Source organism: Cydia strobilella, chromosome 3 (genome assembly GCF_947568885.1).
Source record: "Cydia strobilella chromosome 3, ilCydStro3.1, whole genome shotgun sequence".
Taxonomy (NCBI): Eukaryota; Metazoa; Arthropoda; class Insecta; order Lepidoptera; family Tortricidae; genus Cydia; species Cydia strobilella.
In genome coordinates this window covers 16,336,332-16,349,447 of record NC_086043.1, presented here as the reverse complement: position 1 = coordinate 16,349,447, position 13,116 = coordinate 16,336,332, and the positions used below count along the sequence as shown (strand labels likewise).

General features: G+C 36.6%; 3 protein-coding genes across 3 annotated transcripts; 2 read left to right on the top strand and 1 right to left on the bottom strand.

Moving 5' to 3' along the window:
- Positions 1–1,116: 1,116 nt before the first annotated feature.
- LOC134756025 (uncharacterized) lies at positions 1,117–6,512 on the bottom strand. The gene is made up of 4 exons (XM_063692797.1): positions 6,353–6,512; positions 4,000–4,243; positions 3,262–3,400; positions 1,117–1,328 (listed from the first exon to the last, which is right to left on the bottom strand). The coding sequence occupies exons 2-4, from the start codon at positions 4,231–4,233 to the stop codon at positions 1,225–1,227; spliced, it is 477 nt and encodes a 158-aa protein (XP_063548867.1). The 5' UTR covers positions 4,234–4,243; positions 6,353–6,512; the 3' UTR covers positions 1,117–1,224.
- Positions 6,513–9,048: 2,536 nt separating this feature from the next.
- Positions 9,049–10,200, top strand: LOC134756026 (general odorant-binding protein 56d-like). Its single transcript, XM_063692798.1, has 2 exons — positions 9,049–9,202; positions 9,742–10,200. The coding sequence occupies exons 1-2, from the start codon at positions 9,152–9,154 to the stop codon at positions 10,096–10,098; spliced, it is 408 nt and encodes a 135-aa protein (XP_063548868.1). The 5' UTR covers positions 9,049–9,151; the 3' UTR covers positions 10,099–10,200.
- Positions 10,201–11,269: 1,069 nt separating this feature from the next.
- LOC134756294 (uncharacterized) lies at positions 11,270–13,038 on the top strand. Its single transcript, XM_063693125.1, has 2 exons — positions 11,270–11,413; positions 12,662–13,038. Exons 1-2 carry the CDS (start codon positions 11,357–11,359, stop codon positions 13,013–13,015), a joined length of 411 nt encoding a protein of 136 aa, XP_063549195.1. The 5' UTR covers positions 11,270–11,356; the 3' UTR covers positions 13,016–13,038.
- Positions 13,039–13,116: the final 78 nt, after the last annotated feature.

Sequence of the window (13,116 nt, the reverse complement as noted above, 5' to 3'; positions counted from 1 at the left end):
TTCCCTCAATCTATACAGCATGACACATCTATTTCAATTTATTAAAAAGTTATACAAAAAATCATGCATTTAAGGGTTAAAATAATGCCTCGTTGCGTGATAATTAACTGCAATAGCCCAAAAATTGCGAGCACCCAAAGGCAAAAACATATTTCCAATCACAGGTACATAATTTTAAAATTAAAATTATATTATGCGTAAATTTTGTATGAAAAAGTCGGCACGCTTGGTTTCAATACAAATCGTGATATTTGCCTCATCTAGCGTATATAATAATTCTGTGATATAGACAGAGTATTGAACAAGACTCTTGCCCAGTGTATATGACTGAATGTGCCCTGAGTAGGTACTTAATGGTCATAAGGATTAAATATGAGCGCGTAATGTCTTTGTATAGACTTTTTGCAGTACTTTTTGCCGTTTAAGTTTATTTTATTCTAAAGACTCGCGATTTTAACTCTTGTTCAGTTTCTTATTTTTTCGATATGTATTCATTTTTATTGGTGCATTAATACAATGAAATATACCTATTAATAATACCTGTATCCAATTTTCGATCTGAAACGAGGTCTAACCCATTATTATTATTATATGCTAGAAGTTTAGTTGTATTTCTTAGAACTTTTAATTACTTGAACAAAATTGCGAAATGGGTTTATTGTTTACTAAAATACGCCTGCCATCACGCAAGATTAGACCAAATATTGTAATTTATTTTGATAGAATTATTTGAATTTCTAAGGATTATGTTAAATTCATTGTATCACAAACCACAACTAATGACATAAAACTAATTGTGTTTAACTTTCAAATTGCTGAATTAAAATTTACTGGTAAAAATTAAGGACAAAATATGTCAATACACATCTCTCAATAAGGTTGTATTGTGTAGTCAGTGTAGTCACTATATAAATATATAAAGTGCAATAAAATACTTTTAAAAATTCATGCATTACTTCATTTATCTCATATGGTATAATAATATAAGATTTGGTCAGTTATTATTTCATTTTTATTTTTTGCTGAGTTTCGTAGACGTGCGAATTTGAACAACGATTTGTTACAATTCTAATAAAAGCAGGTACAGTGGCTCTAAAAATAATGTTTAAGTAAATGTAAATTATCAACAACTCATTATATTTATTGCGATAAGATCAACATACATAATTTTATTATAATATTCATATACACGAAGAATAATACATATTTGGTAAGGATTCACGTTTATTCCTCGCCGTCGCCTTCGGCGTCCGAGTCCGCGTCTGAGACGTCTGTGAGGCAGTCCTGTTCTATAGTTTTGACCTTCAGGAAGTCCGTTATTTGAGGTCCTGTGAAAGATAAAAATGAATTGTTTTTTTGCCTTGACAGTTATAGAGGAAGTGTGCACTTTAGAAAGTTTGTATCGCGTGTATTATTAGTTTAGCCAGGCGTGGCTTACTCCGCGATTTCGTCGCGTCGCTACATGTACATGCGGCCTACACCAATTTTGGTGTCTAGCCATAGTAGTCGCCACGCACCGCTACGGAACGGACGCCTGCCAGGGACCGGACAACCCTTTCCGCGATAAAACCCTTTCAATGGGCGTCCCTTAAACACGGCTAACACATTGAAAGACTTTCCCTTTTGATCTGCAATCCCATTCATACCCCTACCTAAGCTAACCAAAGATAAGGCTAGCCCTTAATAAGGGTTACCCTTATCTTTAAGCGCTTTTTATAAAGGTTTCCCTTTGCGTGAAAGAGACAGGATTAGTATATATCTACGCTAGTGTATGAAAAGGAAAGAAAATACGTGCCTAGTCAAAGAACGCCGCCGTCGCCGCCGACGATCGCTCGGATTCGAAGCAATGTGTGCTTTATGAACAAGGTAGACGACTTAAATTAGCACGCTTATATGCTAAAAGGGAAGCCCTTTGTAAGGCTAACCCTTATAAGCAATATGCAAGGTGTTGGTGACCGGGTGATAAGGATTTTGTAAGGGTATTTGGGCTACCGATTACACAAATGTGTGTACACAAATATAAGGGTTTTTAAAAGCAAAATGAAGGGTTTCGTCTGGCAAAGGGCTTGATGGTGACTTATGCAATACCCTTATAAAACCCGGATAAGGGTTAGCGGGCCGTTCCCTGACGCCTGCTCGCGCTTGCGCCACCTATCGGTCATATCTGTCGCAATAGACGCGTTTTGTTATGGCTCCTGTACACCATGGCCCAGCGTAGGCCAGTCTAAGGGATGCAGCTATTATTATTAAGCCTCTAACGCATAAATGCGTCCCTTGGACTGGCCTACACTGGGCCATTGTGTACAGGAGCCATTATAGAGTGAATCTTCTGTACCTAGTACTATTATTTATTCTGTGGCTTAGCCAAAATGTGAAAAAAATGTAACCTTCGTAGTTAACAGAAGTTTTAATGCCATGCTCTTATGTCAGGCAGTTTTCGTGTTCTGCGTCAACTTGTTAATTATGTGTCAGTGTCAACATATGGATGTGTTATAAATTATAAACGATCAGTGACTAAAATGTTATAATCCAATGAGTGCTGTGAATCAAACGTCAAAAGTTCTAAAGCAATCGAGAAAGTTTCCACGTGTGCGTCCAGTTACTGTGGTTAGGTACTCTCCGTAGGAATCCGTCTATATAGTCTTTGAAGACTAACCAACTGTTAAACAGCGGTAAGTTTTTAAACCTTATATGGGTAAAAATCTTAAAATAAGTCGCCTTAATAGAAGTCGATGGCAGTCGCTTTCGTACAAACTAGTGCCCACGACAATTCTTGGGATTGGTTGCCAAGCGGACCCCAGGCTCCCATAAGCCGTGGCAAAATGCCGGGACAACGCGAGGTAGATGATGATGGCATTCAATTTTTTCAAATTTTTTATTAAAATTTCAGGATCAATAATACAAACAAATACTCGCTCGATTACAATAAAGAATATTTTGACCAGGTTCAATTCCCGGTTATGTATGAGAGTTAAAAAAGAAGTTTGAATGTCATTATTATTAAATCTAAAATCGACGCCATGGTTCCTAAGAACATATTTCGCTATCTCTCATAGTTACTGACTTCTCCCTACTGACCCATTTGGATTGATCATCCTGTATACTCTTTGGCTTCACACACCTTGTTGTATTCAGTAACTTACGTCAGGGACGTAGTAATACTTAGAAGTGTCAACGCAAAGCTGCGTCTCTGTCGTAATTAGATAATTACGTAAGGTGTGTTAAGCGCTTTAATTTAGGTCTGGCAATGAAAATGTTAACCTTCAGTGTAAACGACGTTGGCAGCGAAGTCCTGTATAGGAGTGGGCGTCACGGCACGATTGATCATGAGAGCTGGGGTGCCCGGTTCGGTTTCTTCGTCACTCTCTATTACTATCTCTTCCTCTTCACACTCCTCGATCTATCAACAAAACAACTAGATAGGTAAATTTGATAAGTAATAACCAGTTTATGTCCGCAATTTAAAAATAAAAATTATATTACAAAATATTTTCAGAATATCTGTGTTTTTTTTTTATCGCGTATATATATATATCTTTACTTGAAAAATAATTATAGTGTATAACTAGCCTTATGAACCGATTTTGCATGTACAACCAGCCTTAAAGTTTGTAGTCTATGATTGTTCATTATTTTAGTATGTGGGTATTTTTGCATTTTGTAATTTTTCCTCAGTCACCCGTTGACCACGAACGCTGTAAAGAGTTCGAAACGTCGGGATGTATTATAAATTCAATATACGCGATATAATCCGTTTTCATAGTTTTATTTCATGAGTAACTATCGCGGTAACCGAAGACAATATTAATATCTGTATTGTTCAAACTACTTATACCTAAGACACTACATAATATGTACAAATATTATTTGTTTTGATATGAGATAAATCAAAGAAATTAGGAAAGTATTACTTGAACATGTATCGTGCGATTCGTGCGTAAGCAATGTAGGTGCGTAGGTACTTACCTAAGAAATAAGCATGTCGTTTAAAAATCTTACCTGTATATCAAAAGATTGCTGCTTCTTCCTAAACTCTAAAAGGGCTGAAGAAGCCGTGGGCGACCTCGAGCTCGCAGCAAACTTGATGCACCCAGGTGTCGGAGACGGAGTTCCGTGGCTGGGCCCCCCTTCGTTCACCTGGTACCCCACCTCGAGGTGCAGGGGCAAGTTTGGGTTGCCCGCGGAGCGGCGTCTACGGAGCTGGCAGGAGGGTTCAGCTGAGTCTTCTGCCATATTGTCGAGTCTAGAACGACACGAGAGTACGGTATTGTTTTTAAGAGTCCTTCTTTTTAAGGCCCATCCAGACGAGATTGGCAGATAAAAAAATGGCGTCAATCTCATCTAATAGCGCCCACACGTAGTACCTACGCAATTTCATATTGTCACCATCAAATATGTCGGAACGGGCGAGGTGCTCAAAAATATCTAAACATGAACTCTGACACATGACTCATGACTCCGATATATCAGTGAAACACTGTTGCTTGATTGCGATTCAGTCCCCAGTGAGTCGGGGATACTCCGGAATTGCGATATCTGATGGCGACAGGAGGTACGTCTTATCTAAGTTATAATGTTATAAATTTAGATTGGACGTCGTCCACGTGGAATTATCTAAGTAAAAATTGTAGTTTTAATTAGAAAATATCTGAGCCCAATGAGTCATCTTCACAAATAATCACTTCTTTAAAAAAAAGTGCTAAATCTAGGGACCGAATTCGACTCAAAATATTGACGAAAGGTTACGTGGCACCCTGATGGTAGCTAACGTAATTCTACATTGGTAAAATGTAAGGTCTGACTTTAAATTTGACAGTTTGATTCTGATTCTGACCTTGATACATGCTTCGCTAGTTTAATATAGGTAGCTTACGACTTCACGAGACCAAGTTGCGCCTTTGACAAACTCGAAAATTTGTTGGTAGCGGTTAGTTAGTGTTAGTGCTTCTGGGGGAGCATCGTGGTAGAATATTACTGATCTCATGATGCTCCCCTAAAACGGCAGAGAGGGTAACGCCGCAGGGGAAGTTAGTGGGTATTCTCCTCCCCTGCCTCTGCCCGTTATCAGAGGCAGTTACGGGAGGAGCGAGTCCCACATACCACCCCATCCCCAACGGGCTTTCGCAGCCCAGGGGTAAGATACGTAAACGTATTTACCCTGCGTCAAAAAAAAGTGTTAGTGCTTCTGGGCATTTTCCGCAACTCGACAACTATTGAGCCTATTTTGCGTGAAACGAGGTAGCGCTACTCTAACCACCCCAGCTCCTCCATAAGCCTAGCAATGTTTTCAGGTTGCCAACTGCCTCTTTTAGTGTGCACTTAGTTCCTAGGTATTTACTCCTGTATACTTCTACCTGTTTGCAGTCTAGGAGAATGTGTTTTGTTGTTTCCTCTTCTTCCACGCACGCTCTGCACATGGGGCTGCCTGGTTTTTTGTTTTATTAGTAGCGGTTAGTACTTAATGTAAACACTACCTACCAAAATTAAATTTTTGTATCTAATAATATCTATATCTATCCTTCACATGTTAAGGGCTAATTATTTCTAATACCCTGCTATATATGTCTAATTTTCTTTAATTACCAAGGTCGTTATTATAACAAAGTAGCTAATCGAATTATAAACAGTCAGCTGATTATAAAATTAACCTCCCATGTGAAAACACTTCTATGTTAGGGCTGCATATTGCAGGAGCTTTGGGCCCGAGCCGCGGACTGGTATCGCGTTTTCTCAATGCAAAAGCGAGCACTCCGCGGTATGGCAGGTAAACCGAACGACGCCCCAGCCCGGGAGCTATTTCTCGAGTTCCAAATCCTACCCCTACCCTGTATACTAATACAGCAGGTAGCGATGTTCACACACATCAATCGAGATCAGTTCAAACGCAAGGGTACGAACTCTAAATATCCGCTGCGTAGTAACAAGCACGGAGGCCGGCTGGTAGCAGAGCGACACACATAAGCGAAGTCGTCTAAGTCGGTCTATTGCCTCGGACCTTCAGTCTACAATCGATTACTCGATTGCATTAGAAATGCAACTTCCACTGTAGGCTTCAAATCTAAATTAAAAAAGTGGCTTCTTAAGAAGATGTTTTATGAGTATAGTGACTTTTTCGACATGCCACTAGTGCTTTAATAACTAATACAGGCTAGAGCTGTTAGATGTTAATAATAACTAATATACTGATAATTATAATTTTGTTACTAATTTGAATATTGATAATTTTAATAATTAATTTGATTTATGTAACCAATAAAAAAAAACGACGTAACAATTGTTATCAATAAATATTTTCATTTCATTTTTATTTTCGCACTCCTTTACTTGCTATATTACACACAAACTTACCTACTAAATTTCCTGAATTCTTGCAAGCAATCCGTCTTCAGCTGATTCGCCGTTACCTAACACTGACTTCCTTGGCCGTTTTGACGTCGTAGGCCTATTATCGCTGTGGGCGGACACTGCCAGTACCTACTGCCTCTGACACTCATGCTACCGAAGCCGTAGAACTTAATCTGCAGGGTTTTGTGCCAGTGAGGGAAAACCTTTTTTATCCGCTTTCTGCTGAAAGTCGCAATGTTTTTCGATCATTTTCGCTTAGTTGCAAAAAATCTAGTATTAGTTAACCTTAGGTATATTTAGACACATTTTTAGGGTTCCGTAGTCAACTAGGAAACCTTATAGTTTTGCCATGTTTTTATTTACAAACAATCGATAAATAGCAACAATTCTATTCTATACTATAAGCTCCAGTTTAGCCTATTGTGACATTGTGACGGAAGGGTAACTATGGAACCCTACACTGAGCATGACCCGACATGCTGTTGGCCGGTTTATTTAATTTAATGTTTCAGTCCTCTCAAACAGGCAGCATTTCTACCAGGGATGTGCGAGGGCATTGCGTAGCGAGGGATGTGTTTTTTTTTAACCAATAGAATTACTTCATTTGTTTTCCTCGCGGCGTTATACAAAATATTCGACTCAATATGACCTAATAGGTATAAACCCACATGGGTAGCGAATTGCGATGAAAGCATCACGCCAACTAAGTAGGTTTAAAAACATTTTTGTCTAGTTAGTTTCCTAGAAAGCTATTCCGTTGTATAACAGTTAATTCCGATTGATTGTAGAGACCGTGAAGAAACCTTATTGACACGGAAAATGTTAATGATACTATCAACCTGCTTTCAACCATTCGAGACGCCCGATTGGCAAAAACCTAGTCGAATCGATGCCATTTCATTTTGCAATCGGTACTGGTTACGAATTTATCAACATCATGGTATCGGGGTCCCTTTGTTTGACATAATTATTGAAAGTCATAATGTAATGATTGTCATATTATCATTAGTCATAATTCTGAAACCGTTAACTTTTCAGGATTTCCTTCGGGTTATCCTATAGATAGGTTAGGTTTGTTTTATGGCAATCCTGAAAAGTTACGCGTTTCTGAGAAAAACCAAATTATGACTAATGATAATATGACAATTATTACATTATGACTTTCAATAATTATGTCAAACAATAGAGACCCCATGGTATCACTACATAGTATAAAACAAAGTCGCTTCCTGCTGTCTGGATGTATGTCTGTTCCTATGTATGCTTAGACCTATTAAAACTACGCAACGGATTTTGATGCGTTTTTTTTATAGATAGAGTGATTCAAGAGGAAGGTTTATAGGTATAATATAAATCAGCATTGCACCCGTGCGAAGCCGGGGCGGGTCGCTAGTAGTTCTATAATTAAGCAGTACAAGGGAACTATTTTAGGTATGTACCTACCTAGGTACTTACAAAAATAGTTTTTGTAGTATGTATGGTTATATTACAGTACCCATTATTACTTAACGATAGTCTGTAAACTCGATCATGATGGCAATTTGTCATTCGAAATGACAAAGGAAGGTATTAAAATTTTAAAGTAAGGTTAGACCGATTGCATGCAAATAACTGAGTATTAGTGCCAGTTTTTAAAAACTAATTATGCTAATATGTAATGTTTGAGTATGCGAATGCCTTTGAATAGTACAACAATGGAATCGAACCAACAGTTATTTCACCCTGCCCTTTATAAGGTTTCATCGTTCCACTGAATTGTTATTTTAATCTACGACTAAGCGCCGATTTTTACATGAAAATTGTGTCAGTAATTAAGTCTTATTTGATTTAACTGTGTAAGCTTTTCTTGAAGGATAATGCAGTTTCGTGCAAAACACATTCAAATTATTTATGCGTAAAAAACAGTCTAATCGCTGTGACCTAGTTGTCCGGTTACGATGTACTTAGTCTAGAACTTGACTCTTGACGTGTCACTGCCAACCGGCCACCTTCCGTTGCAAGAAATTGTTAATTTATATACGAACCTGTTACATATTTTATTAACTGGATCAATTCACGTAGGTCGATTATAGGGGGCGCTTTTGATCCATTTATTATGTTGAGAATTAAAGACGTGTTTATGTAAAATAAATGATGTGATCCCGACTACTCTCCGTTCATGTGCGGGATTAGGTACCTACATAATATTATGTTGATCTCAAAACAGTTGTCCCGATTCAAAAATGTAATCGTTCGTTAATAGTGATCATATGAAGTCAATACTAAAATGGTCGGAGCTGAAGTAAGGCGTAACAAAAACTATGCATATATATCGTAAAACCTGCCGTTACGAAACAGGAGCCGAGGCCGCCCGACATAGACCTGGTTGTGGACAAAACTCAAGCAGGTCCATTTCCCAGAATAAAATACAAAGAAAAATATCTGTCGCAAAATTTTAAGAAGTCCGACTCTCAATAGCAGGAATAGATCTGATCTTTGTTCCCATACCATCCCATTACATATGTGAGAAAAAGAAAATGGAAAAATATGATTGACTATATCGATCAATACTTGTAGTGGACGTGACCTAAATAAATGTACCTAAGTACCTACTGTACTGGTAGATAATAGAAATAATTTTATTGAACCTCCGGAAAGATGTCAACCCTGACATAGCGGATTAATGATTTCCATAATATGTATTTCCTCGCACCTATGTACAGACCCCGACTCGATTTCCTTCGTGATCTATATAAAAGAGGTTATTGTGTGGTAAGTTCATTCAGTAACTGGTTCAGCTGCTTAGGAACATCACTACTCCGCCAAGATGAAGACCCTGCTGGTATTAGCTGCGATTGCTGCGATGACTTATGCTAATGTAAGTTATCTTTGTCTATATGTCTCTGGGATTCATGTCTTAAATAGCTCTATGGCTTATCAGTTGCCAGAGTAACATTAAGATCATCACCTAATAAATTGTAGCGTTTCACATAAATTAATGTCGCATAAAGCTTTTGGAATAACAACAGTTTGTATAAAACAAAAATACCGTATAAACTCGTTTTAAACGAAAACCTGTGTTCCCTTGTTAAAACTAGTTTTCCGTAACGTCTTGGTTTAAACACCTTTGCTCTAGTTAAAACTGGTTTTCCGAAACGCCTTTGTGAAAACTAACGGGTAATTTTCAGACAAAACTAGTTTTTACCAAGAAAGACACTTCAAAAACTAGTGTCGATGTAAAAAATCGAAGTTGATACTTTACCAAGGACTATCGGAAACGAGTTTCCACAAAAACGGGTTTTTACAGTGACAAATACCATGGCATATTTATTTACTAAGATTTAATTAAAATATGTATAGGTACTTTAGAAGAGCTCTGTTTTTATTTTGTCTAAATTCCATTTTTTATGTTGTCAGAACGTGCATCTATCACAATCACAAAAGGACAAGGTTCAACAGTACACCGTAGAATGCATGAAACAATCCGGGGTCAAACCCGAAGTACTGGCCGAAGCGAAGAAGCAGAATTTCAAGGATGACGAGGCGTTGAAGAAGTTCATGCTTTGCTTCTTCCAAAAGTCCGGGATTTTGGACCGCGATGGACGATTGAACGTCGACGTGGCTCTATCGAAGTTGCCCCAGGGCGCGGATAAAACGGGAGTTAAGAAGGCTCTGGAAGAATGTAGAGCAAAGAAAGGCAGAGACTCCGCTGACACTGCTTTTGAAGTTTTCAAGTGTTATCATCGCGCTACTCCCACTCATGTTGTGTTTTAACAAAAATAATGATCATATTTACATCGTACGTACCTATAAGTAGGTATATAATTTAAAACATAGGACTTATTAATAATTTCATCATCTCATATCTGATAGAGCATCTTGTTGTATTTAATTGTAATTTATCACAATCTAATAGGATTTCTTTTTGTTGTATGCATTATTTGTTGCTATTTATCGATTGTTTTTAAATAAATAATTTAATTCAAGCTTAAGTTTTCTTTATTAAACTGAAAGGGGACGAAGTCCTGTGACCGTTTTTCCATACAAACGTAGTCCCCGTTTTTCTCTCTGAATATTAACATGATAGAAAATATTTTTACGCAACTTGATGTATAATAACCAAAGCTATAACCCTTCATGTGTTTTTTTTTCGATTTTTTTATTCATTACATGAATTAAGAGCTTTTAAAAATTTGCATGTAATTTGTAAATCGTTTGTAACTTACAAAAATAATAAAAAACTAGAAAGTAAAAAGGGCATAGCTATGGTTCATATACAATAAATTGGGTACTTAAAAATATTTACAAAATATCAATATCCAAGGAGGAAAATGGGAACTACGTTTGTATGGAGAAACGGCCGTCAACTATCCTCTTAAATCTCAGTCCTCCTATACACACTCTAACTGAATTGTGCGAATTAATTAAGTTAGAATATAAAATTGATTATTTATTTGTTTAATCTTTATTGCACAATATGACAGTACATTAAAGTACAAATGGCGGACTTAATCTTATTAAGGCATTCTCTATCAGACAACCAATGCAATGGGCTAAACCAGATATATTTATTAAGTGGGTGCAGGGTCTTTTATGTAAATAAAATTGTAACTAAGACAGTACCTATATAGATAAATATTAAGCTACGAGTATACATACAAACAGACATACATCACGTACATACATGTATTTGACTTCAGCAGGTATTGTATAACCTAATCTAATATTCGTTAGTCAAATTAAGATGCTAAGAAGGTTACGCTTGGCTGACGTAATCAGAAACGTAAAATAAGCAGTTACTGTACTTGAATGGAAAAAATAAGGAAAAATTTATAATTATGAATGACATCAGTTTCCTAACTTAACTTCTACTAACTTTTTATATAACCTAACGAACAGCTTGACTAAATTATCCTCAACCCATGTAGGCTATATAAAAAGGATTTGAATAGATTAGACCTCACTTAGGTTTCAAAGGTCGCTGCATCAACCAACCTTGCATTTCCATCTACGACCAGTGTACCTATCTAAAATGCGTTACATAACCGCCTTGTGCTTGATTATTGCCTTGGAGTGTACTTGTGAAGTGGTAAGTAAATTTTCTCTATTTACAATTCGGAAAATAAGTTTTTCGTGAGTTAGTATGCCGCCTTAGCTTGAAAATAATACTCATCCGGATAAAAGCATAGTACCATGCCATGGCATGTATGTCACCTCAAATTACGTGTAGTAAGAGGTAGTACTTAATCATACTCATTATGAAAAAAAAATAAGCTGCACATATGATTTTTTCAAAAGCACCTCAATTTTTTTCGAATTTTTAATTATCACTACATAGTATAAAACAGTTGCTTTCCGCTGTCTGTCTGTCGCTATGTATGCTTAGATCGTTAAAACTACGCAACGGATTTTGATGCGGTTTTCACCTGTCAATAGAGTAATTCTTGAGGAAGGTTTTATGTAACCCGTGCGAGTCCGGGGCGTAGTTATATTATAAGAGTTAAGAGCATTAAAAAAATTGCATGAAATCTGTTTTTCGCACCTAATTTTTTTTACTATAATCAAAAAATCGGGGCATAGCTATAGTTAATATACATCAAATTATGTAAAAGTATTTTCCATAAAATGTTAATATCCAAAAAGGAAAATGGGGACTACGTTTGTATAGAGAAGCGGCCATCCTCATTGCTGTGAACTCAAAAAAATATATAAATAAAATATTTTCTAAGAAAACTAACCAGTAAAAAATAAAATGCTGAATTCTTCTTTTGAATGTAACCTCTCAGAAAAAAAATTGAAACTAAAGGTGTTTTCATTACACTTGCCCGTAAAGGGTGTTAGGCGTACTTAATCACGTAGGCAATGCGGTCTCTAAATCCTTAATTTCGACCTAGGGCTGTAATGTATTTTTTCATCACACTTGCTAGGCGATGCGGTCCGTAAATCCTAAATTTCGACCTACGTCTGAAATGAGGCAGTTTTTTTTTCGCAAGTGTAATGAAAAACATTGCCTTCGGCTTCGGGCTTCAATTCACACTCCTTTGTGAATTCTTGTTTACCGCCCTTAATACACAATATACTATTACAATACACTACATTATATTTAATATTATATACAAGTATGTATATAATATTTAAGTTTCATAAATTTTACATTAAAAACTGAAAACCGCATCGAAATCGGTCAAGCAGTTAGATGGCAAGAATTAGTTTAGTTTAATTTACATGATGTTTTGTCAAGTTTATAACCAGAAATCGATTCTTTTACATGCTTGACAGACTATATAAGTAGACTGATCGCACTACCTGAATAATTTTGATATAATTTTATTCTTAGGTAATACAACTAGAATCAGAGAAGGCGGCAAAAGCAATTGAAAGTGCTATCAAATGTACTAGCAAGCATGGACTCAATTTAGATATACTAGAAAGATTAAGAAGTAAAGATAGAACGAAAGATGAAAAATTCTTGAAGTTTTTATACTGCACCCTTGAAGATCTTAAAGTTGTGAAGAAAAATGGATACTTTATTGAGGATGAAGCCCTGAAGTTTGTACCGAAACAACATCAAGCAGTTCTCAGGAAGGCTCTAGAAGAATGCAACAAGAAACCAGGAAAGGATCGCATTGATGTATTGTACAATGTTTCCAAGTGTTTGAGAGATGATAGCAATATACGCGTGAGAATCTAAGTTTTACGTTTAAATCGTGTAATACTTATGTTTATTTTGTATTTTTTATTAAAAAAGACTTACTAAAAGTTAGGATAATACGCTAGAATAGAGCTTATTAA